The sequence below is a fragment of the Liolophura sinensis genome, chromosome 1 (assembly GCF_032854445.1).
Source record: "Liolophura sinensis isolate JHLJ2023 chromosome 1, CUHK_Ljap_v2, whole genome shotgun sequence".
NCBI classification, from domain to species: domain Eukaryota; kingdom Metazoa; phylum Mollusca; class Polyplacophora; order Chitonida; family Chitonidae; genus Liolophura; species Liolophura sinensis.
The window spans coordinates 6,904,251-6,930,873 of NC_088295.1; the positions used below are offsets into that span (position 1 = coordinate 6,904,251).

General features: G+C 40.9%; 2 protein-coding genes across 2 annotated transcripts in view; both read left to right on the plus strand.

Moving 5' to 3' along the window:
* Positions 1-474: 474 nt before the first annotated feature.
* Positions 475-3,474, plus strand: LOC135461450 (baculoviral IAP repeat-containing protein 5-like). The gene is made up of 4 exons (XM_064738558.1): positions 475-628; positions 1,104-1,213; positions 1,761-1,878; positions 2,725-3,474. The coding sequence occupies exons 1-4, from the start codon at positions 527-529 to the stop codon at positions 2,806-2,808; spliced, it is 414 nt and encodes a 137-aa protein (XP_064594628.1). The 5' UTR covers positions 475-526; the 3' UTR covers positions 2,809-3,474.
* A 3,884-nt stretch (positions 3,475-7,358) lies between these two features.
* LOC135462076 (transient receptor potential cation channel subfamily M member 2-like) overlaps positions 7,359-26,623 on the plus strand; it is a 45,100-nt gene continuing 25,835 nt past the window's right edge. Inside the window, 16 exon segments of the mRNA XM_064739427.1 lie at positions 7,359-7,410; positions 11,735-11,863; positions 12,251-12,466; positions 12,600-12,843; positions 13,948-14,030; positions 14,274-14,448; positions 14,938-15,094; positions 15,097-15,117; positions 16,243-16,412; positions 20,127-20,328; positions 20,872-21,037; positions 22,260-22,416; positions 23,620-23,692; positions 24,000-24,106; positions 24,825-24,956; positions 25,932-25,994. Coding sequence (XP_064595497.1) covers positions 7,382-7,410; positions 11,735-11,863; positions 12,251-12,466; positions 12,600-12,843; positions 13,948-14,030; positions 14,274-14,448; positions 14,938-15,094; positions 15,097-15,117; positions 16,243-16,412; positions 20,127-20,328; positions 20,872-21,037; positions 22,260-22,416; positions 23,620-23,692; positions 24,000-24,106; positions 24,825-24,956; positions 25,932-25,994 — 2,124 coding nt within the window. The 5' untranslated portion in view covers positions 7,359-7,381.

Here is a 26,623-nt window from a genome sequence, read left to right on the forward strand (position 1 = left end):
TGGTATAATGGGTGATCCCTGACCAATAACCATAAACAAGGGTACATGTTGATCAGGTACTTGTTATGGTATGATGGGTGTTCCCTGACCACTAATCATAAACAAGGGTACATGTTGATCAGGTACTTATTATGGTATAATGGGTGATCCCTGACCAATAACCATGAACAAGGGTACATGTTGATCAGGTACTTGTTATGGTATGATGGGTGTTCCCTGACCACTAACCATAAACAAGGGCACAAGTTGATAAGATACTTGTTATGGTGTTCCCTGACCATAAACAGGGCACATGCTCATGCTGGCTTCCCCTCTGGGGTCTGCCCGGTTCTTCGTACCATGATGCTGGCCGACACAATATAAGTGAAAAACACCAATCAAATAAATAAGTACATGCTGTCATCTACGAGTTCTACATCTAGAGTGACGTCCCCTTAACACACTCTTCTAAATTGGTCGCAGGCGCGTGACATCCCGCCAGGATTTGAAAAAACACAGCATAAAGTTTTCAGAATTGGACTGCAGAATGACAACAATGGAAGATTATTTTATGCATTTAACGGAGAAGCGACTAGCGTCCTTTCATAATTGGCCATATCAGGAAGGCTGCTCTTGTACTCCAGACAAGGTTAGTGTCAACTTCTACCAGTTTTTGACATTCGTTCGGATATGTAGCAACAACAACTACGCTTAATTTTTCCCTTGCCACGGCCAGGAAACGGGTGTCAAACTTGTTTACGCATTGGCTGCCGAATGTGATCGTTCAGTTTATAGTCCGAGTACACTGACCGGTACATTGAGAAATATTCGGATTAGTATCGATGAACAGATTGGTTGCAACATGAATAAACACTGCATTATCCATGACACTTTATTTATACATTATCAGGAGAAAGCATTTTTTAAATCTCATTCATAGGATCGTCTTCCATGTGATACATATACGTTGGATCTCAGGATTCTCCTGACTGCTTGTCAGGATATGTACCTACTTCAAGATTAACGCAATACCCGCAACATTATCTGTACAAAGTATATTACTTTTCACCCAAAGCTACCACCGTTCTTGTTTGATCTAGACTTGCTATTGTATACTATTGCAGATGGCAGAGGCTGGCTTTTTCCATTGCCCAACAGAGCAGGAACCTGATGCTGTCAAATGTTTTGTGTGTGGAAAAGAATTGGATGGCTGGGAACCTGACGATGACCCTTGGTAGCTATGCTTTATGCTGTCCTGTTTTTAATTTTAATCTTTATGCCCATAGAGGTGTGAGAAAACTCAAAAAGATATATAATATACTGTGATATTGTACTTTCTTGGTTGGTGCATTTGTCTTTTTGCATGTTAATAGTTGAATCAAGAAAGACTGACTCCAATGTAAGGTTTGGGAATGCCATAACAGCTGTACGTTGGAAAATTCATTGAAGAGTCTGTACACCCTTTATGTTTAAAGTCAGCTCAGGTGCATTTACATAACCACAGCATTTCAGTCAGGCTTGCATAATAAATAAATCAAAATATTTTTACCACAAACAAGACTGTAAAATGAAGTGTTCTTGTACAAGTCTAAAAATACAGTTGGCACTGGAAATAACTGGCAAATTTTCCAGCTGCAACGTTTATTAAAAAGTTACAATGTTATTAACATGGCAGTTTTGTCCTGTATCAAACATTTGGCCCCTGTCAAAATACTGTTTGGTGCAGGACACTGTCTTTGTCTGGCTGCTTATTTTCCAGGCTTGTTTTGATGTTATTTCAGGAAAGAGCACAAGAGCCACTCTCCATCCTGTCCATTTCTGAACTATGACAAACCTGTAGAAAAATTACCAGTGGAGGACTTTTTACACTTAACAGTTGCAATACAAAAAATATATGCTGTAAGTTATTTTCAATAATTTAGGTGGCATGAACTTTCAAATACGTAATGGGGCCTCCGTGGCCTAGTTGTTCACATGCTGGCGCGGCACAGTGACCCAAGAGCCTGTATAGGTCTGGCAGCTGGGGATGGTTGTGGGTTTCCTGCGGACTCTGCCTGGTTTCCTCCAACCATAATGCTGGCTGCCGTCATAAAAGTGAAACATTCTTGAGAGTGACATAAAAACACCTATCACATAAATGAATCAATACCATAATCCAGTGTGACAAACTCACTCAGCAGATTGGTCAGAAAATGTAGTGAGTAGATCTCCGTGTCTGGTTAATGTTTTAAATGGTCATTCAGTTGTTCAAGCTTTAAAGGCACATGTGACTGTAAGAGAAAAATGCCGATCGCTTGTGTGTGAGATTAATGGTGGACCAGATTCAGGTGACAGAACTGAATTAGATTTGGTGACAGTGTATTGTCAGAGGATACCAAGAATTCATGTCTGCTCTGCAGACATGTTTCAAAAATCTTTTGCCTGTTCAAATTAGGGCCCGAAAAGAGGTTTACAAACATGGCTCTTGCTGGGAAGCATTAGTGGTCATGGAAGGCTGATTCTGTGGTGTTTCACCAAAGCAAAACCTGTTCATGTACATGTGTGTTTGATTTTAGAAGGGCAAGTATTTCTTTCCATTCATTTCAGTTCCCCTCTACTGTCAGAAGATACTGTGGTGGAGTTTGTATGTTTGTTATATTTGTTAAATTATCTCCCATTTTGAGGTTGTTTATCATTCCAAAGTATTCGGTCCTCCACAAGATATTGTACTCGTAATTTCTTTTTTTCTTTTCTTTTGCACTTCAGACAAAAACATATGATAACATGGTGAAGGAAGCAAAGGAGAGTGGTGCGGAAACTAGGAAAGAGATGGAAAAATTGGCCAAATAATGTTAGAAATGAGACACAGTTCTGCTTCATGGACATCTGCTATCTCTCTGAGTTTTAGATGTTAATTGTGTGCATTTGTGTAATATAAGCTGTTGTGTCCAGCCAAAAGTTACAGTCCACACAACTGGACTACAGTTTTGCTCATATTCTGAAGCATGCCAATGTGAAATTTAACAGAATGGTCTTCTGAAGTTAATGCCAAAGGAGAAACCATATAACTGCTTAAATATTTAGACCATTTTTAATTTATCCATAGTTTCTCATGAAAAAAGCTTAGAAAGCAATCATACTGATTGTGATAATTATTCGTTTTCAAGCAAAATATGTGAATCGTCTGTTGTGATATGCTGATCTTGCATGTACAGTACTTATTTTGTTTGAAACGTGCCAAAGGGTCATTAGAAATAATTGGCTAACAGTGGGTCTTATGCTTTTGTTAGGACTACACTATGTATTTGCCACATCAGAGCCACAGATGTTGTTACAATCTTACCAGATGCTGTTGTCTAATTCTGCATCACTTTTTGACACAGCTGTGACAGTTTTTCCTTTTGCACATAGCATGTATAATATGTCACAGTCTTTCATTATACTATTCACAGTTTGTATTCTTGTGTGTAAGATCATGTATAATGTTGTAAAGTATAAAAGAATGTAATTGTATGACTCATCTTGTGTAATGTTATGTCACAATGTCATTAGGGATACCCAGGATGAAACCCAGATCGGGTCTTACCAAAGACATTAAAAGTGGTACTTGTTGCTGCCTTGCTTGGCGCTTAGCACTCAGAGGTTAGATCAAGGAAACATGACTGGTTGACCTGGTGTCAGAATAATGTGACTGGGTGGGGTGTCATGTGTGGAGTCTTCGGCATGATACTTCTGTGGCTGCAGCACTTTAGTGACATGGACTCACCATGCCACAAGAACACGTATGTTTACATACACTCCTCCTCATCATATTATTGAAAAATTTCTAAGGATGACATCAAAATCCAAACATACGTACATATATACATATCACAGGTCTTAGTTGTATTACTGGCAGTGTGTATTGGCCATGGGCTTGCCTTTCTATGCCCACATGAGGTGTTGGTTAAACCTGGTCTTGGACAGGGGAATTTGTAGATTCCCTCGCTCTCAGTGCTTGTGGGCCATGGTGACAAATAAGCAGTTGACTGTGGTCATGTAGTTGGTTTTGGCATGCAGTGTTCAGACAACCCATTTTGAACCAATTGGGTGTGCTTATCTGTACCTCACGTGTGATCAGTGACTTACTCTGGGCACTCTGGTTTACTTCACGCATAAAACTGGCTGCAATGGTATTAAGCCTAATTCTACCGCTGAAGATAATTTAGCAGGGCAGCACCAGTGAAGTTGAAATGTGCTCAACTCACCCAGTCACCGGCAGTATGCAATGCCATGAGAGCACTCAAGTTGCTGGTTCTAGCTGACAACTGCAGGCCACTAGTACTCGTCCACTAGTTCTATTAGAGCACTCAAGTCGCTGGTTCTAGCTGACAACCGCAGGCCATCAGTACTCATCCACTAGTTCTATGAGAGCACTCAAGTCACTGGTTCTAGCTGACAACTGCAGGCCATCAGTACTCATCCACTAGTTCTATGAGAGCACTCAAGTCGCTGGTTCTAGCTGACAACTGCAGGCCACCAGTACTCATCCACTAGTTCTATGAGAGCACTCAAGTCGCTGGTTCTAGCTGACAACTGCAGGCCACCAGTACTCATCCACTAGTTCTATGAGAGCACTCAAGTCGCTGGTTCTCGCAAACTACAGGCCACCAGTGCTCATCCACTGGGTGTATGAGAGCACTCAAGTCGTTGGTTCTAGCTGACAACTGCAGGCCACTAGTACTCATCCACTAGTTCTATTAGAGCACTCAAGTCGCTGGTTCTAGCTGACAAACGTAGGTCACCAGTACTCATCCACTAACTATGAGAGCACTCAAGTCTCTGGTTCTAGCTGACAACTGCAGGCCACCAGTACTCATCCACTAGTTCTATTAGAGCACTCGAGTCGCTGGTTCTAGCTGACAACTGCAGGCCACCCGTACTCATCCACTAGTTCTATTAGAGCACTCAAGTCGCTGGTTCTAGCTGACAAACGCAGGCCATCAGTACTCATCCACTAGTTCTATGAGAGCACTCAAGTCACTGGTTCTAGCAAACTACAGGCCACCAGTGCTCATCCACTGGGTGTATGAGAGCACTCAAGTCGTTGGTTCTAGCAAACTACAGGCCACCAGTGCTCATCCACTAGTTCTATGAGAGCACTCAAGTTGCTGGTTCTAGCTGACAAACGCAGGCCACCAGTGCTCATCCACTAGTTCTATGAGAGCACTCAAGTCGCTGGTTCTAGCAAACTACAGGCCACCAGTGCTCATCCACTGGGTGTATGAGAGCACTCAAGTCGTTGGTTCTAGCTGACAACTGCAGGCCACCAGTACTCATCCACTAGTTCTATGAGAGCACTCAAGTCGTTGGTTCTAGCTGACAAACGCAGGCCACCAGTACTCATCCACTAGTTCTATTAGAGCACTCAAGTCGCTGGTTCGAGCTGACAAACGCAGGCCACCAGTACTCATCCACTAGTTCTATTAGAGCACTCAAGTCGCTGGTTCTAGCTGACAACCGCAGGTCACCAGTACTCATCCACTAGTTCTATTAGAGCACTCAAGTCGCTGGTTCTAGCTGACAACCGCAGGTCACCAGTACTCATCCACTAGTTCTATTAGAGCACTCAAGTCTCTGGTTCTAGCTGACAAACGCAGGCCACCAGTACTCATCCACTAGTTCTATGAGAGCACTCAAGTCGCTGGTTCTAGCTGACAACTGCAGGCCACCCGTACTCATCCACTAGTTCTATTAGAGCACTCAAGTCGCTGGTTCTAGCTGACAAACGCAGGCCATCAGTACTCATCCACTAGTTCTATGAGAGCACTCAAGTCACTGGTTCTAGCAAACTACAGGCCACCAGTGCTCATCCACTGGGTGTATGAGAGCACTCAAGTCGTTGGTTCTAGCTGACAACTGCAGGCCACCAGTGCTCATCCACTAGTTCTATGAGAGCACTCAAGTTGCTGGCTCTAGCTGACAAACGCAGGCCACCAGTACTCATCCACTAGTTCTATGAGAGCACTCAAGTCGCTGGTTCTAGCAAACTACAGGCCACCAGTGCTCATCCACTAGTTCTATTAGAGCACTCAAGTCGTTGGTTCTAGCTGACAACTGCAGGCCACTAGTACTCATCCACTAGTTCTATGAGAACACTCAAGTCGCTGGTTCTAGCTGACAACTGCAGGCCACCAGTACTCATCCACTAGTTCTATTAGAGCACTCAAGTCTCTGGTTCTAGCTGACAACTGCAGGCCACTAGTACTCATCCACTAGTTCTATGAGAGCACTCAAGTCGCTGGTTCTAGCTGACAACTGCAGGCCACCCGTACTCATCCACTAGTTCTGTTAGAGCACTCAAGTCGCTGGTTCTAGCTGACAAACGCAGGCCATCAGTACTCATCCACTAGTTCTATGAGAGCACTCAAGTCACTGGTTCTAGCAAACTACAGGCCACCAGTGCTCATCCACTGGGTGTATGAGAGCACTCAAGTCGTTGGTTCTAGCAAACTACAGGCCACCAGTGCTCATCCACTAGTTCTATGAGAGCACTCAAGTTGCTGGTTCTAGCTGACAAACGCAGGCCATCAGTACTCATCCACTAGTTCTATGAGAGCACTGAAGTTGCTGGTTCTAGCAATCTACAGGCCACCAGTGCTCATCCACTGGGTGTATGAGAGCACTCAAGTCGTTGGTTCTAGTGGACAGCTGCAGGTTACCAGTGCTCATCCACTAGGTGTATGAGAACCAGGCTTAAAGTGAAAATTCTTGTGTATTGCGTTGAGCAGCAATGAAATTAGTCACAGTGATGTTCAGTATGGTGTATCACTAAGTGTAATTGTACTACACATTGGTATCAGAATTTCAGAATGCAATTACAGTTGTTATTTGTAATAGCTAATGCAGACAGTGTTCAGAATGTATTTTCAGAATTTCTGACCACAAGCAAGGCTTGGTCATCTATAATTCCAGAAGTCTGAATTTATCCAGTGTTAATTCACATGTTTCGGAGGTTTCAGAGTCTCACATTTTCTGTCAGAATTGTAGTGCAGTGTTTAAACAGTGGTCTTTTTTTGTCACTCTGGTAATTGTTTGGCATGTACATGTACCATCTGGCATCAGCTATCAAGTGTAAATAAAAGTCATCATGGTTTTGAGAAAATTGAACTGCTATTCTGCTTTTATCTTTCTTTGTTACGCTTAAACACATACATTGTATAATAATCGAAAAGTGATACATTCGTAGGGCTATCAACATTTTTCATATTCCTGTACTTTAACTATAGTAATAAATCAAGTTGCAGTAATCATGATTGCACAGTGACCAGCCTGTATGGTCTTCGTCGGCAAGAGTTATCCCACTTGAAAGATCAGTTCACCTGTTTGCCGCGTGGTGTGCTGTGCGCCGAGATACAGCATGGTTGGTGATCAACAAACAACGATGAGCTGGTACCCCTTGACGCTATTCCAGTAGGTGTTCAGTTTGCAAATTGTGTCAGGCATGTATCCAAACTCGGGGACACGTATAGCATACAGGGGCGTTTTGGTTCTGGTAATTTGATCGGTTATGAGACTTACGTAACGTGTTACTAGAGGACAGACATTGGTGTCTGCCGAGTATTTTGTGGAACTTGACAACACGAATCCGCGTGCTGTGACAGGGCTGCAGAGCTGTTAAGCTTACCCCCCACTGCAGAATGTGCAGGAATAGGGTAATGTAATGTAACATGGGAAAAATAGCCTTTGTGGATTTGTTGAATATTCTCCGTTGACACCAGAGGCCTGTCACAACTTAATAATTTAGGTTCATGTAGGCCTACATGATGGCTTCTGGCTATCTGTTACACCACATTTTGATAAATTCTAGTTTTTGACCTTTCTAGCTCAGTCATTATAATTATTACCATAGCCTATCATTGTGTAGGAGTGTGTATGTTCGTACACCAGAGACTCTGGCCTGGGTACAGTATTGTATTCGGGAATATAATGCAGTGCTCTTTTCCCTATATAACTGGCCCGGATAGCACAGTCGGTAGAGCGTCCACTTCGGGACTGGTAGATCCAGGATCAATCCTTGATCGAGTCACACCTAAGACTTTAAAAGAGGAAGTTGTAACTTCCTCGCTTGGCGTTCAGCATGAAGAGGATAGTGCAACGACTGGTTGACCTGTATCAGTATAATGGCTCGGGCGGGGCGGCTTGCTTGCCTTCGGTAAGTCGTCTCAGTGAGGCAGCACTAAATAAAAGAGCGGTGGAAATCCGTCCTGCAACAAGGAGGCACATTACACGTACATGCACCCTAATGATTCCTTCGTCGTCATATGACTGAAAAATTGTTGAGAACGACGTTAAACCCCAAGCACTCACTCACTCACTCTTTTCCCTATACCTGTTATCATGTTATCTCTACCTCATGGTCTGCTTGTCGGCACCTCATACGAGTGAAGTGCCCGGATGTTAGCGGCCTCGGATTAGTGTTTAACTACAGCATACAGTTGAGACCACAGTCAGACATTGCGTATTTCCCTGCAAAGCTATGGGGGTGAAATTATTGTCTAAATAACATGGACATTTATACAAAACTCTGTTTCACTGTCCAAAGCTACACCTTATTGACATTTACAGTTTATTTAAGCATTGTCCAGCATTCTGTAATTCTGCTTATTTTCATGGATTCCAGGTAGCTCTCAAAATATCCATTATTGTTCATTTCCCTGTACCTTCTTGTGGTATCTTTTGCCGCTTCATCACTTAGCCGCTGTCGCAAGAAAGTGTGCCGTCTCAAATTTACAGAATACTCTGACAATTGCGACCACCCTATCCTTCAGTAGAGTGGAAAGCGAGTTTGCATTGAGCCACTTGCACTGTTCCATTAAAATGGCTATTTATTTATAGGCAAAAAGCATTATTTTGATATTTAGCTGTCCAAACAAAGCTGTGGTTTGCACCAAGATGCTGCACCTGCTTCAGTTCAAATTTTTATCCCCCTGTGTTTTAACAGTCACTTTCAAATATTTCACACTGCCCATAAACAGTGTTTAACTATGAAATCAATTCCCAGAGCAATAAGTTGTGAAGTATAGTGATGATATTTGATCAATTCCCAGAGCAATAAGTTGTGAAGTATAGTGATGATATTTGATCAATTCCCAGAGCAATAAGTTGTGAAGTATAGTGATGATATTTGATCAATTCCCAGAGCAATAAGTTGTGAAGTATAGTGATGATATTTGATCAATTCCCAGAGCAATAAGCTGTTAAGTATAATGATGATATTTGATCAATTCCCAGAGCAATAAGCTGTGAAGTATAGTGATGGTATTTGATCAATTCCCAGAGCAATAAGTTGTGAAGTATAGTGATGATATTTGATCAATTTCCAGAGCAATAAGCTGTGAAGTATAGTGATGATATTTGATCAATTCCCAGAGCAATAAGCTGTGAAGTATAGTGATGGTATTTGATCAATTCCCAGAGCAATAAGCTGTGAAGTATAGTGATGGTATTTGATCAATTCCCAGAGCAATAAGCTGTGAAGTATAGTGATGATATTTGATCAATTCCCAGAGCAATAAGCTGTGAAGTATAGTGATGGTATTTGATCAATTCCCAGAGCAATAAGTTGTGAAGTATAGTGATGGTATTTGATCAATTCCCAGAGCAATAAGCTGTGAAGTATAGTGATGGTATTTGATCAATTCCCAGAGCAATAAGCTGTGAAGTATAGTGATGATATTTGATCAATTCCCAGAGCAATAAGTTGTGAAGTATAGTGATGATATTTGATCAATTCCCAGAGCAATAAGTTGTGAAGTATAGTGATGATATTTGATCAGTTCCCAGAGCAATAAGTTGTGAAGTATAGTGATGATATTTGATCAATTCCCAGAGCAATAAGTTGTGAAGTATAGTGATGATATTTGATCAATACCCAGAGCAATAAGCTGTGAAGTATAGTGATGATATTTGATCAATTCCCAGAGCAATAAGCTGTGAAGTATAGTGATGATATTTGATCAATTCCCAGAGCAATAAGTTGTGAAGTATAGTGATGATATTTGATCAATTCCCAGAGCAATAAGCTGTGAAGTATAGTGATGGTATTTGATCAATTCCCAGAGCAATAAGCTGTGAAGTATAGTGATGATATTTGATCAATTCCCAGAGCAATAAGTTGTGAAGTATAGTGATGATATTTGATCAATTCCCAGAGCAATAAGCTGTGAAGTATAGTGATGATATTTGATCAGTTGGACATAATTTTAGGGGAGGATACCAGACACAAGAGATAAAATTTGTACTGAAGCCACAGCAGTGTTTTACTACAGCAAAAGGAAGATAAGCGTAAGGTAAGGATAAGTGTAAGCTAAATGTGAGGATAAGTGTAAGGTGGGGGCAAGTGTAAAATTAGGATAAGTGTAAATTTAGGATAAGTGTAATGTTAAGATAAGTCTTGACTCAAGATAAATGTCCAGTGTAAAGGGAGAATAAGTGTAAGGTGACTTTTCAGTTTAACTTAAAGGATTAATGCCCAGATTTACTATTTATTTAAAATTTGGTACTGCTGTATATATAATTAAATTCAGTGTAAAAAATATTGATAAGGGGTACCTTAATCTTGAGTTATTTGGCACTCAAAGTCACTAGATAATGAGGCTGGTTTTATGCATTTTTTCCACCAACACTTTGAAGTCTCCACTGAATTACATCATACAAGTCCAACCTTTACCAGCTGTCAGAGCTTCACCATTTAGGTCAATGTTATAAAAAGCTACAGCAGTGACAACAAGCATATCGCATTTCTCCACAGAATGGTTTGATGTTCTGCACACAGTTGTAAAAACATGTCATCTACGAACACAAGGGTTAGTTATTTCAAGTTCCCAGAAGATTTGGTCCTCAGGAAGGAGTGGATTTACGGCACAAGACGGGAGGATTTTGCATCCACCATGAACAGCTGTATCTGCTTTCACTGTTATGTAGCTGAAAGGCAGGAGAGGAATACAGATGAATTTCCACAATGGCACCTGCACACAGTAGTTATAAAATACTGTTAATTGAACTGAAAACTAATAAATAGTAAATCTCTGTAGACTAATGCTGGTGTCCATATCATACATGTATTTACATGTATACTGTACACAACTATGGGCCCCTACATGGAATGCTGACAATAACATCTTACGGTCATTGTCATTGCATATAGGTATCTAGAATCCTTTTGGGAATAGAATGATCTAAAGAATAGTAAGTGAATATTAAAGCGAAATGCACAGTGTAACACAGGATAAAGCTATAACTTATACCTGTCCTTATAGCCAGTGCAATTGGAAATACCTGAACAAAGATCAAATTCATCATCTGAGAACGCGGAATCTTAAGTCTGGCCAGAGATGTCAGTATAATAAATCAGAACTTCAATGTCGTCCACCATGGGTTCAGATTAATGCGCCAGTATATTTGCTTCTGGGTGGCTAAAACCCATCTCGAAAATGACATCGTTTTGATACAAATTCCCCAGTTATGTAGGCTGGCTAGATTTGGGTTGGCCACCTGGGACATCACCCGCTGAGTCTTACCACGTGGACCACTGGGGATCAGCTAGGGCAGTAAAGCTATTTTTTTGGTGGATTTAAAGTCATTATTTCTCCAGGAAACAAATTGTTTAAAGGGAGTATAATCTTTATAATTACGATCACTAGCTGAATCTGGACACTAATCCTTTAAGTAATTTTCAGTAAACTTTTTTCTTGTGTCTGATTTCCTTATTTTATTTTGTTTGCCGGTGATTTAGGCTGAAAAGAGGGACTGGTAAATGTCATGTCCGTGATGACCAGTACTACAGAAGGAAGCTAGACGTGGCCTCAGAGAGGGGCTTGGACAGCTTGACTGGGATCCAGACTGCTGACCGACCTTGTACACAGTGGAGGAGATGATGGCTAGCCCTGGCCAAACTCCTCAGAGAAGCTCGCCCAAGTCTCACAGCAGCTCCGACCATGTACAGATGAATGAGCTGACGGCCCGCCAGGCCAGCGTAGGCATCAAATGAGTCAGTGGGGAATAGAGTTCCAGAGCTCACCTGTGGACAATGTGGAGACATACTCTACAGTAACCACGGCACTCAGTGAGGGCAGGACCGAGCCTAACCTGGACAGCAGAGATAGTAGCGCCCCGAGGCAGGAAGAAAAGGAGCCCACCCATGCTGCAGGGCAAGCGCAGGACAAGTGAAGTGCGCACACCCAGGTATGTCAGCCGTCATAGTAACTACGAAGAGATGCTTGACAAATGGTCACCTATGGACCCCTTTCAGGGAGAGTATGTTCCCTCTGGAAGAAAAAACTTGTAAGTCTGAACAGATCTGTGTCCTTGAATCATATGATGGCCGTGAAGGGAAAGTTGCATTGCGTCGTAGCAGGGCGCAAACAGAGGATGGAAATGGAGTAGATAATACAGAGGCGAGCAAAGCACAGCCTCCCACAGACATCAGGACACACAGAAACAAGAGGAAGAAGAAGAGAGCCAGTAAGTTAGAGACAACTGTACCAGGAACAGGAGCCAGCACAGAGACCTACACCGTTGTAGAGGGGCCTGGGACCTATGAGAACTCTGCCTGTGAGGCAGAGCCCACAGGCAAACCCTTGAGTGGGTCTCACTCCAAGAAACGCAAGAAACACAAACGTCACTCAGATGTGCCCTGTAGAGAAGTCCGACAGCCTGGAGTGCGAATCTGTGAAAAGTAACGGGACATACACAGTGCCGCGCAGTGACTCGCTGTGCTCAGCTGCTAAGTCTGAGCTCCATGTCTCGCCTCTCAGCTCCATGGAAGAAGAAGAAAAAAAGTCTCCGAGAGAGCTGAGCCGGGCCAACACAGGGCTGTCAGCTGTCAAATCCAGTCAGAACCAGGTAATTATACGAACAGAAGCTTTGACATCTGAAAGACACTGTACAGGTGTAAATTGTACATCAGTTATCTTCAATGTGACAGTTGACATTTTCTGTCACCAGTCATATTCAGTGTGGTTTATACATATATGAATATACTTTAGGTTTGTATTGTTTTTGTGGGAAGGAGTAGTTCAGATTTACTTCTTGTTTTGAGTGACATGAATGGTGTGTTAAGCGATCAAACTTGACACTTCACATCATGTATACCACATACATTTTTTATTCGACATTTGGTAGTATACATGCCTGTATAGACATGTAGTTGTTCAAGCTGTACGTAAACTGAAGTAGAGCACAGGCATATGTGCCGTTGTTAGGTTAGACAGGAATTTGTTACCACATAAAGTTTTCAGCTTTTTATGGAGATGTCTGCTTATAAAGTGCCTTAAAGAATTCTACCCTCTGTCATTTTTACGATCTCCAGATTTACGGCCTTTGCCTTATTTGATCCAAGTCTGTACCAGGCTGCGCTCACACTTCAGCTGTACAGCAGAATAATAATGTGTTGCCAAAAACATTCAGTAGCTCTGAGAGTTGGTGTCAATCAGTGATTTGTTCAGCTGTTATATTTTTCTTTTCACCTGAATGTCGTGAGGCTTGGAGGATTATGGAACATTATAACCAAGTGGCCTGTCCGCCTAGGTATTATTGCAAGTTAGTTTTGGTAATTTGAAGTGTTATCCGCATGCAACTCTCTGTTGGTAATTTTTGCATTAGAACCAGGGCTTGACTTCTTAAATATGTCGTAGATGTACAATAATTGCTCATGTATGACAATGATGTAGTATTAGTGACATACAAAATACTTTATGACAAATGTTCAACAAAAATTCTGTATACTGCTTGGTGAAAACTGAGCCCAGCAGATTAACAACCAAAAGCTTCCACCTTACAGATGCCCTACCAAGAGGTGAAGTATATTTTAATACCCACCGTTCAAGAACAAGAATGTTTCACCTTATGCATATAATTTAATACCTATTAACATTTGGTGCCAATATACTTGATGTCTTTGTTTTCAACAATTGAAATGACTGGTGTGTTTTTTTGTCTGTGTTTCAGAAAGCTTTAGCTGAATTTGTGACGTCCAACATTTTCCAGTGTGAATGTAACCATTATGTCAAGACCTCAGACAAGAATGGCAGGTAAGGCCCTTAAGGGTAGCAAAATTCTTTCTCTCATATTGATTAATGATATACAGTCATTCAGATCATGTGTGTAGTGTATGGTAACCTGTACAAAAATCAAGGGCGTAAAATTTCATCATGGTTTAACTTTTGTTTCACTAAGTAATATTAAGTGCTCTTCCTATTTTTTACATGTGGTATTTACAAATACTTCAATACAAGTGAGTGTCGTAACAAATGTTGGGATGTTGTTGACTGCAGAGACTCCTGTAAGTGCGGACGTGCCATGACGTGGCATCTAGAGAGGGGTTTACCTGTGGACATGAACTCTCACAAGGAGTTTTGGCATCCACAGAATCACACCGAGAAAATACCGTGCGACTCATTCGGGGAGATTTGCTTCCAGGGATTTGGGAATGAGAGCAAAGAGTCACCGGTAAGACATTTTGAATCTCTCTCTTGTCAAAATCACTTTCTGTTAAGAAACCAAAGTTACATTTTTTTATTTCTAAACCTTTATACTACTCTCGTATAATAAGTGAGAATTCTTAAGAGTGATGTTGAACTCCATTGAAGTACAAAACAATGACAAACAATTTTTTTTTCTAGGAATCCCCAAGATTAGCCGTGATTTTAATAGTGCAAACATGGCTCTTACTCACTTGACTTTATTTATTTGTTCAGTTAATTTTTTAGTTAATTTGGTATTTATTGCAATTTTCAAGAATTATTTCCAGTGATTAAACTTAAGGCTAGATTGTGTAGAGGGAAAAAATGTAGATCAACACTGGTTATCGTGTGCCTTTTCTCATATTTAGAAGGACATCAGATAAAGTTTAAATGGATTTTGATGTCACTCACTGTGGTTGTTTCATTCCATGGTCCGGCAATGATAGTACATGTAGAGTTGGTGTTGTGTTTACAGTACCTGAGACTTGACCCTTCCACAGACCTGGACAAAGTCTGGACAGTGCTGACCAACTATTGGATGCTGCCCTACCCCACCTTGCTCATATCTGTGACCGGCGGGGCACAGACTCTTAACCTCAAATCTCGCATGCAGACTGTGTTCCAGCATGGCTTATACATGCTGCAACCAGCACAGGTAATTTATTATTACTGATCCACACTACAGCCAGCCTAGGTAATTCATTATTACTGATCCAAACTACAGCCAGCATAGGTAATTTATTATTACTGATCTACACTACAGCCAGCATAGGTAATTCATTATTACTGATCTACACTACAGCCAGCATAGGTAATTTATTATTACTGATCTACACTATAGCCAGCAAAGGTAATTCATTATTACTGATCCAAACTACAGCCAGCATAGGTAATTCATTATTACTGATCCAAACTACAGCCAGCTTAGGTAATTTATTATTACAGATCTACACTACAGCCAGCATAGGTAATTCAGTATTACTGATCCAAATTACAGCCAGCATATGTAATTTATTATTACTGATCCACACTACAGCCAGCATAGGTAATTTCTTATTACTGATCTACACTACAGCCAGCATAGGTAATTCATTATTACTGATCTACACTACAGCCAGCACAGGTAATTTCTTATTACTGATCCACACGTCAGCCAGCACAGGAAATTTATTATTACTGATCCACACTACAGCCAGCTTAGGAAATTTATTATTACTGATCCACTCTACAGCCAGCATAGGTAATTTATATTTACTGATCCACATTACAGCCAACATAGGTAATTTAATCATTACTGATCCACATTACAGCCAGCATAGGTAATTTAATCATTACTGATCCACACAGCAATTAAGACAGGTAATGTAGTCATTACTGATCCACACTACAATTAAGACAGGTAATGTAGTCATTACTGATACACACTACAATTAAGACAGGTAATGTAGTCATTACTGATCCACACTACAATTAAGACAGGTAATGTAGTCATTACTGATCCACACAACAATTAAGACAGGTAATGTAGTCATTACTGATCCACACAGCAATTAAGACAGGTAATGTAGTCATTACTGATCCACACAGCAATTAAGACAGGTAATGTAGTCATTACTGATCACACTACAAATCGGCACAGGTAATTCAATCATTGTGACCAGCCCAGGTACTGTAAGGATGCCAACTCATAGGACACAGTAATAAGTTTTGATTGATTATAATAATGTGTTTATTAACTGTAATGAAATAAATCACACGTCTATGTTGTACCTGTTGTCAGGAGCATGGATCATCACGGGAGGGACGAATGCCGGTGTGATGAAGATGGTCGGAGAAGCAGTCAGGGACTACCTGCTGACCGCAGACACCACAGAACAAGCCAAGCTAGTAGCCCTGGGCATTGTGTCCTGGGGTGTTGTCGCTAACAAGGATGCCTTGGATGGGGAGGGGGTGAGTTTCTCGTAATCTGTAAGATAGAGGATTTGATTGTCTTGTTGGACGTGGTTTGTTTCCTGCAGTGCATAACATATAGGATGTGAATACAATGTATGTTGCAGGACAGGCACTTGTTTCAAATAGTGCATAACAGAGGATGAGATTATGTTGTAGGCCCAGGGCATGATTCCTGTAGTGTGTAACATAGAGGATTGTTATGATTTGTGTTGTAGGTCCGGGGCTTGTTTCCCACAGCGTTTAACGTAGAGGATGTGATTATGTTGTAGGTCCAGGGCTTGATTCCCAAAGTGTGTAACATAAAGGATGTGATTATGTTGTAGAACCGGCCCTTGTTTCCCACATTGTGTAACATAGAGGATGTGATTATGTTGTAGGACTGGGGCTTGTTCCCCACATTGTGTAACATAGAGGATGTGATTATGTTGTAGGACTGGGGCTTTTTCCCCATAGTGTGTAACATAGAGGATGTGATTATGTTGTAGGACTGGGGCTTGTTTCCCGCAGTGTGAAATGTAGAGGATGTGATTATGTTATAGAACCGAGCCTTGTTTCCCACGGTGTGTAACATAAAGGATGTGATTATGTTGTAGAACCGGCCTTGTTTTCCACATTGTGTAACATAAAGGATGTGATTATGTTGTAGGACTGGGGCTTGTTTCCCGCAGTGTGAAATGTAGAGGATGTGATTATGTTATAGAACCGAGCCTTGTTTTCCACATTGTGTAACATAAAGGATGTGATTATGTTGTAGGACTGGGGCTTGATTCCCACAGTATGTAACATAGAGGATGTGATTATGTTGTAGGACTGGGGCTTGATTCCCACAGTATGTAACATAGAGGATGTGATTATGTTGTAGGTCCGGGGCTTGATTCCCACAGTATGTAACATAGAGGATGTGATTATGTTGTAGGTCCGGGGCTTGTTTTCACATTGTGTAACATAAAGGATGTGATTATGTTGTAGGACTGGGGCTTGTTTCCACATTGTGTAACATAGAGGATGTGATTATGTTATAGAACCGAGCCTTGTTTTCCACATTGTGTAACATAAAGGATGTGATTATGTTGTAGGACTGGGGCTTGATTCCCACAGTATGTAACATAAAGGATGTGATTATGTTGTAGGTGCGGGGCTTGATTCCCACAGTATGTAACATAGAGGATGTGATTATGTTGTAGGTCCGGGGCTTGTTTTCCACATTGTGTAACATAAAGGATGTGATTATGTTATAGAAACGGGCCTTGTTTTCCACAGTGTGTAACACAGAGGATGTGATTATGTTGTAGGACTGGGGCTTGTTTCCCACAGTGTGTAACATAGAGGACGTGATTATGTTGTAGGTCCGGGGCTTGTTCCCCACATTGTGTAACATAGAGGATGTGATTATGTTGTAGGACTGGGGCTTTTTTCCCCATAGTGTGTAACATAAAGGATGTGATTATGTTGTAGGACTGGGGCTTGTTTCCCGCAGTGTGAAATGTAGAGGATGTGATTATGTTATAGAACCGAGCCTTGTTTCCCACGGTGTGTAACATAAAGGATGTGATATGTTGTAGAACCGGGCCTTGTTTTCCACATTGTGTAACATAAAGGATGTGATTATGTTGTAGGACTGGGGCTTGTTTCCCGCAGTGTGAAATGTAGAGGATGTGATTATGTTATAGAACCGAGCCTTGATTTCCACATTGTGTAACATAAGGATGTGATTATGTTGTAGGACTGGGGCTTGATTCCCACAGTATGTAACATAAAGGATGTGATTATGTTGTAGGTGCGGGGCTTGATTCCCACAGTATGTAACATAGAGGATGTGATTATGTTGTAGGTCCGGGGCTTGTTTTCCACATTGTGTAACATAAAGGATGTGATTATGTTGTAGGACTGGGGCTTGTTTCCCACATTGTGTAACATAAAGGATGTGATTATGTTATAGAAACGGGCCTTGTTTTCCACAGTGTGTAACATAGAGGATGTGATTATGTTGTAGGACTGGGGCTTGTTTCCCACAGTGTGTAACATAAAGGATGTGATTCTGTTTGTAGGACAGGGGCTTGATTCCCGCAGTGTGAAATGTAGAGGATGTGATTATGTTATTGAACCTAGCCTTGTTTCCCACGGTGTGTAACATAAAGGATGTGATTATGTTGTAGAACCGGGCCTTGTTTTCCACATTGTGTAACATAAAGGATGTGATTATGTTGTAGGACTGGGGCTTGTTTCCCACATTGTGTAACATAAAGGATGTGATTATGTTATAGAAACGGGCCTTGTTTTCACAGTGTGTAACATAAAGGATGTGATTATGTTGTAGGACTGGGGCTTGTTTCCCACATTGTGTAACATAAAGGATGTGATTATGTTATAGAAACGGGCCTTGTTTTCCACAGTGTGTAACATAGAGGATGTGATTATGTTGTAGGTCCGGGGCTTGATTCCCACAGTTTGTAACGTAGAGGATGTGATTATGTTGTAGAACCGGGCCTTGCTTCATACATTGTGTAACGCAAAGGGCATGATTATGTTGTAGGACTGGGGCTTGTTTCCCACAGTATGTAACATAGAGGATGTGATTATGTTGTAGAACCGGGCCTTGTTTTCCACATTGTGTAACATAGAGGATGTGATTATGTTGTAGGACTGGGGCTTGTTCCCCACATTGTGTAACATAGAGGATGTGATTATGTTGTAGGACTGGGGCTTGATTCCCACAGTGTGTAACATAAAGGATGTGATTATGTTGTAGGTTCGGGGCTTGTTTTCCACATTGTGTAACATAGAGGATGTGATTATATTGTAGGACTGGGGCTTGATTCCCACAGTGTGTAACATAAAGGATGTGATTGTGTTGTAGGTCCTGGGCTTGATTCCCACAGTTTGTAACATAGAGGATGTGATTATGTTGTAGGACTGGGGCTTGATTCCCACAGTGTGTAACATAGAGGATGTGATTATGTTGTAGGTCCGGGGCTTGATTCCCACAGTTTGTAACGTAGAGGATGTGATTATGTTGTAGAACCGGGCCTTGCTTCATACATTGTGTAACGCAAAGGGCATGATTATGTTGTAGGACTGGGGCTTGCTTCCCACAGTATGTAACATAGAGGATGTGATTATGTTGTAGGTCCGGGGCTTGTTTTCCACATTGTGTAACATAGAGGATGTGATTATGTTGTAGGACTGGGGCTTGTTCCCCACATTGTGTAACATAGAGGATGTGATTATGTTGTAGGACTGGGGCTTTTTCCCCATAGTGTGTAACATAAAGTGTGTGATTATGTTGTAGGACCGGGGCTTGCTTCATACATTGTGTAACGCAAAGGGCATGATTATGTTGTAGGACTGGGGCTTGCTTCCCACAGTATGTAACATAGAGGATGTGATTATGTTGTAGGTGCGGGGCTTGTTTTCCACATTGTGTAACATAGAGGATGTGATTATGTTGTAGGACTGGGGCTTGTTCCCCACATTGTGTAACATAGAGGATGTGATTATGTTGTAGGACTGGGGCTTTTTCCCCATAGTGTGTAACATAAAGTGTGTGATTATGTTGTAGGACCGGGGCTTGATTCCCACATTGTGTAATGTAGAGGATGTGATTCTGTTGTAGGACCGGACCTTGATTCCCACATTGTTTAACATAGAGGATATGATTATTGGGGCTTGTTTCTCGCAGTATGTAATGTAGAGGACATGATTATGTTGTAGGACCGGGGCTTGTTTCCCGCAGTGTATAACATAGAGGATATGAAGGAGCGTGGGAGGATGGCTCCCCTGGATCACAACCACACCCACTTCCTTCTTTTGGACAATGGCACAGAAGGGAAGTTTGGTCAGGAGATCAAGTTCCGCTCAGCACTGGAGGATTTCATCAGTAACCGTGTGGAAACCGGTGTGGCAGAGGGGCAGAGTGAGTGTCTTACCTTTGCCTTGGGTGTCTTATTCAAAAGTTTTTGTTACCAGATGTCCACAAACTTCAACTCTTGATTTCTCCAAACCAATGACCTGCTTTATTCATTTCATTGTAAACAGATTTGGTGTATTTATATGATATAAAGCATACAGTATATTATATAACACTCTACATTGCAATTCTTTATATTCTTTTTAAAGCGTGCCATTGAGATTAACAGTGGCATTAACAAGATAGGATTTAATATAGTTTTAGATATAACATATATTAAACACAGAAATTTTAGAGCTGTATGGTAATGTAAATGTCTCTGAAGTGTAGAGACTCAAGTGTATAAAATATGTTCAGGAATTGAAATATGGTAACAATAAGTTTCAGGTGTAAATCTTAGTAAACAAATGTACCAAATCATAATACATGTATGTTTCCCCACTGACCAAAATAGCCCTGGCTGTATGCTCTTCATGCAAACCCCCTGTCTATCCTGCCCACCCTATGAATCACCACAGACACCAGTAATGACATGGCTGTATGTTACAGGTGTGAATGTCCCAGTGGTACTGCTGGTTCTAGAGGGAGGACAGAACACGCTCAAGACTGTCTGGGAGTCTGTTCAGCGTAAAACCCCAGTAGTGGTCATCCAGGGCTCCGGCAGGGCTGCTGATATCATAGCCCAGGGATACAGACTCACCAAGAACCCCTCCAAGTGAGTGCGCTCTCCCATGGGCTCTGTTATTTAGAAGCTACATGTAACGGTCAAAGCCACATCAGCCAGAGGGCCACAGGCCAATGCTGATGGAGGGCTGATGTGTGAAAAATGATTCTATGACTGATATAAAATGTCCATATTTAAATCTTAAGGATGATCTTACTATGTAGAAAATACAGAAGCAAAGTAATTTCAGTGTAGCAGATGTATTTTCATCTAAGTTATGCTCCTTCAGAAAACATAATAGATACATGTATATATCCACTGCACTGCAGGATAGAACATAGCTTAGATTGTCTAATTTTTACCCTATTAAAGTCCATTTTATTCATTTTACGTTGATCTAATATTGGATTTTTTTTTAATGAAAGCAACAAATGATGGTTGATGTAGTTACATCTTCACTTCTCTTCCCACAATACAGCTGCAATATTTCTGATGTGGCATTAAGCCATAGTCCTTCATTCTGTCTTAATATCTCATCTCTGTAAAATGACATCACTTCCTTCTCACAGAGATGTGGGATGAATTCTTTCATCCCATCATTTTTTTTAAGTGACATCAACTCTCAGATCATTGATTATTATCACAGAATACATGTGAGAAGACTTTTTACTTGGATATGTTCTTGTTGCAGTGAGGAAGTGTTGTGTTTGGATATGTTCTTATTGCAGTGAGGAAGTGTTGTGTTTGGATATGTTCTTGTTGCAGTGAGGAAGTGATCTGTTTGGATATGTTTTTGTTGCAGTGAGGAAGTGTCGTGTTTGGATATGTTCTTATTGCAGTGAGGAAGTGTTGTGTTTGGATATGTTCTTGTTGCAGTAGTGAGGAAGTGTTGTGTTTGGATATGTTCTTGTTGCAGCAGTGAAGAAGTGTTCTATTTAAATATGTTCTTGTTGCAGCAGTGAGGAAGTGTTGTGTTTGGATATGTTCTTGTTGCAGCACTGAAGAAGTGTTCTATTTGCATATGTTCTTGTTGCAGCAGTGAGGAAGTGTTGTGTTTGGATATGTTCTTGTTGAAGCTGTGAAGAAGTGTTCTATTTGCATATGTTCTTGTTGCAGCAGTGAGGAAGTGTTGTGTTTGCATATGTTTTTGTTGCATTGAGGAAGTGTTCTATTTGCATGTGTTCTTGTTGCAGCAGTGAAGAAGTGTTCTATTTGCATATGTTCTCGTTGCAGCAGTGAAGAAGTGTTCTATTTGCATATGTTCTTGTTGCAGTGAGGATGAGTCGCATTTCCCAGCCTCATTTAAAAGACTTTCCATGGCACGGACAAAGCGTGACTTTGTGTGGGGTAATCTAGATGATGCCACAATAGAGCGTGAAGCAGGTGAATGTGTCAAACAACTGACGGAGATATTAAAAGACCGACATCTGGTCAGTATGTGTTCTCGAGAGATGGGTATTTTGGGGGTGGGCAGTGCTCCAGATAAATATATTTTCATGGCAGTACTGTTCTCCTCCAAATTTTAGCAGAGGAGTACTGGCTTATATCTTAGGAGTACTGCCTAATCAGAGAAAACCATTCAGTATATTCATTGTTATCAGCATTGTCCTCATGTTTTTGATCCTCATTATTTCTAAAACTCAGGTTCTCCAAATCAGTATTTCTCCTATATATTCCTGTAACACTGTTTTACTCCCCAGACGAATCCATTTGATGTACACAGTACTTTCTGCTCCCCAAATCAAGATGTGTACCATCAACAATACTGTTTTACTCCCAGATAAATGTTTGTTAGAAACAGTCCTGTTTTACTCCCCAGATCATGTTGTTTGATGTAGACAGTTGTATTTTGCTCCCCAGATCAAGGTGTTTGATATAGACAGGTCTATTTTTTTCCCCAGATCAATGTATTTGTTATAGACAGTCCTGTTTTACTCCCTAGATCAAGGTGTTTGATATAAACAGTTCTGTTTTACTCTCCAGATCAATGTGTTTAATATTGACAGTTCTGTTTTACTCCCCATATCAATGTGTTTGACATAGACTCTCTGTTTTACTCCCCAGATCAATGTGTTTAATATTAACAGTTCTGTTTTACTCCCCATATCAATGTGTTTGACATAGACTTTCTGTTTTACTGCCCAGATCAATGTGTTTGATGTAGACAGTTGTATTTTGCTCCCCAGATCAAGGTGTTTGATATAGACAGGTCTATTTTTTTTCCCAGATCAATGTATTTGTTATAGACAGTCCTGTTTTACTCCCTAGATCAAGGTGTTTGATATAAACAGTTCTGTTTTACTCTCCAGATCAATGTGTTTAATATTGACAGTTCTGTTTTACTCTCCATATCAATGTGTTTGACATAGACTCTCTGTTTTACTCCCCATATCAATGTGTTTGACATAGACTTTCTGTTTTACTGCCCTGATCAATGTGTTTGATGTAGACAGTTCTGTTTTTCTCTCCAGATCAATGTGTTTAATATTGACAGTTCTGTTTTACTCCCCATATCAATGTGTTTGACATAGACTTTCTGTTTTACTCTCCAGATCAATGTGTTTAATATTGACAGTTCTGTTTTACTCCCCATATCAATGTGTTTGACATAGACTTTCTGTTTTACTCCCCAGATCAATGTTTTTGATATAGATGATGCTGATTCTAAGGATATTGACAAGTGCATCCTCTATGCTCTGCTCAAAGGTAATGTTTACACTCTGCTCAAGGGTAGTTTATATACTTCTTTCATCAGGATCGCGTCATATGACTGAAAAGTTAAGTACAATGCTAAACCCCAAGCACTCACTCCTTCAGCTGGAACATATTACAACCATTACATTTTCACCTATTATATTAATGTGATTGGATCTGTTGTGACACAGTTGAAATGAGGTGTGTTTAAATTGTAATTACTTGTTATTAATAATAATGTTAATGTTTGTTGCTTCTGTGCCACCAAGGTGTTTAGTGAATTTTGATGCTCCTGTATATCAATGGGTTTACTTCTCAGCAAACAAGGCCAACCCTCAGTCTCAGCTAGCTCTAGCTCTCGCCTGGAATAGGTCTGACATTGCCAGACAGAAAATCTTCACCCATGGCAACCGAGCTCAGTGGCAGGTAGGTTACCAGTGACACATGTATGTGCTTTAGTGTCCTGTGTCCCACCTTCCTTACATTGACCTATTTTGTGACAACTTTTGAATGACAGTCTCCTGTAACACACCTGTACAACCGTCTCCTCTAACACCTGTACAACAGTACCCAGATGCACATATACAACAGTCTCCTCTAACACCTGTCCAACAGTCTCCTCTGTACAACAGTCTTGTCTTACACACCTGTACAACGGTCTCCTTGCACACTTCTGTACAAGTCTTCTGTCACACACCTGTACAACGTTCTCATGTCACACTTCTGTGCAAGTCTCCTGTCATACACCTGTACAGTGGTCTCCTGTCACACACCCGTACAAAGGTCTCCTGTCACACACCCGTACATTGGTCTCTTTTCACACTTCTGTACAAGTCTCTTGTCATCCACCTGTACAACGGCCCATGTCACACCTATACAGTGGTCTCCTGTCACACACCTGTATATCTTCAAGCTTCACACATGTTGACAATAGGATATGGGAAAGATCTCCAGACAGATTCACAGGTCCCACTGTCCTGGTTCTGGTGCCTAATGAAACACCAGATTTTCACATTTTCTTTTGATGACCTGCCATCCGATTAACTTGTTAGGTTGGATACACATGTGTGTAGGGTGGGGAAGTTGAAAATGAACATATTGTGAAGGATGAAAGATTCAGGTTTTTGGATTGTTGTTGTTGTAGAAACTGAACCTGTACGATGCAATGTTCACTGCACTGGTGCAGGACCGTTTGGAGTTTGTGCAGCTGTTCATTGACCATGGTGTTGACCTCAAGCGTCTCTCCATCGTGACACTGTGGAACCTGTACGCTAATGTAAGTATACTAGTCTGCAGTGGTAGTGTCCTGTGTGAACTCTCTGCAGGGTTTCCTTCCACCATAATGCTGACAACTGCTGTATAAGCGAAGTATATTCAAAGACATTTCACGTTTCAAGCCTTCAGATGCAGGTGCAGGACTTCAGATGGATTGTTGAATTCTCATGTCACAACATTTTCTTTAAAATATGCTAAATTGAAATAGCAAATTGACTGTCCATTGTCACGGTATTACATTAACATAATAACACTGTTGTATACAATAGAGGATTCTATAGGAACGTGGACTGTTTGCAGTTGGTACTCCCTGCCAGACAGCACCATTTCCACAGTTTTCATATTTTGACTAGTATAAAATATGTTTTCCTATTCTTTTGCTATATACCCTTTTCATTTTGGTAAGCAGCAACAAACCCTGACTGTTGTTTTCCAGATTGATTGGCCTGTTATTCTCACTAGGTTTCAAGCACAACTCTGGTTGTTGTCCTCTGCCCAATTCCTCAACTCACAAATCTGGTAGGGGCCTCTGTGGCTGTGAGGCTTAGCACGCTATTGCGGCCCAATGCCTCCCACCAGTGCGGTTGCTGTAAGTTCATGTCCAGTGCATGCTGGCTTTCTCTCTGGACGTACGTGGGAAGATCTGCCAGCAAGATCTGTGGATGGTCATGGGTTTTTCCAAGAGTCTGCCCAGTTTCGTCCCACCATAATGCTGGCAGCCAAGAGAGATATACTTGAGTACGGCATAAAACACCACTGAAACAGACAAATACATTGTTAGTGTAAACCTTGCTGCTGTTATATAAAGAGAGATGGTTTTAAGGAGGGGGCAAAAAATTGACTTGTAAAAGTAAAACCGGCTAATGGCTGCATCAGACATACAGATTATGACTTTTTGTGATACCTTAGTGTTAGTGGTCACTGGATTTAAATCGGACGATCACTGATTAAATTACATCACTGATTAAATTTGCAGGCAGTGAAGGACCCCCCAAATAACTGTGCTCAACTTTTGATCATCTGGATTTCCTACTACAATGTAAGTCTGTTTATATATCTCCTACTACAATGTAAGTCTGTTTATATATCTCCTACTACAATGTAAATCTGTTTGTATCTCCTACTACAATGAAAGTCTGTTTATATATCTCCTACTACAGTGTAAATCTGTTTATATATCTCCTACTACAATGTAAGTCTGTTTATATATCTCCTACTACAATGTAAATCTGTTTGTATCTCCTACTACAATGAAAGTCTGTTTATATCTCCTACTACAATGTAAATCTGTTTGTATCTCCTACTACAATGTAAATCTGTTTGTATCTCCTACTACAATGAAAGTCTGTTTATATCTCCTACTACAACATAAGTCTTTTGTCAGGACTTTCCACTGCAGACTTTGTTTATCATTTGCTTAGCAAACAAAACATCTCTTTGCTGAGTTAGTCTGTTACCCAAGATATGGTTTAAGCCTTTTTATGTTGGCAGAAATAATAATAACTTCTTGTGCATAAGCCATACTTTTAGAATTACAGATAGCCTAATTCTTGGGACATGTGGTCTGCTCTCTTTAGCTAATATACATATACGTGTAACTGTAGCAGGAACATTTAGTTCTTAGGTTTCATTTAGTTTTTAGTTTTCACAGGGTTAGTCCATCTAGTG

Bases quoted from the DNA above. Each gene is read 5' to 3' on its own strand.
- LOC135461450 (XM_064738558.1), top strand. From the start codon at position 527: ATGACAACAATGGAAGATTATTTTATGCATTTAACGGAGAAGCGACTA. The intron at 1,214-1,760 runs GTAGCTATGCTT...ATGTTATTTCAG, and splicing joins GAACCTGACGATGACCCTTG to GAAAGAGCACAAGAGCCACT. The intron at 1,879-2,724 runs GTAAGTTATTTT...TTTGCACTTCAG, and splicing joins CAATACAAAAAATATATGCT to ACAAAAACATATGATAACAT.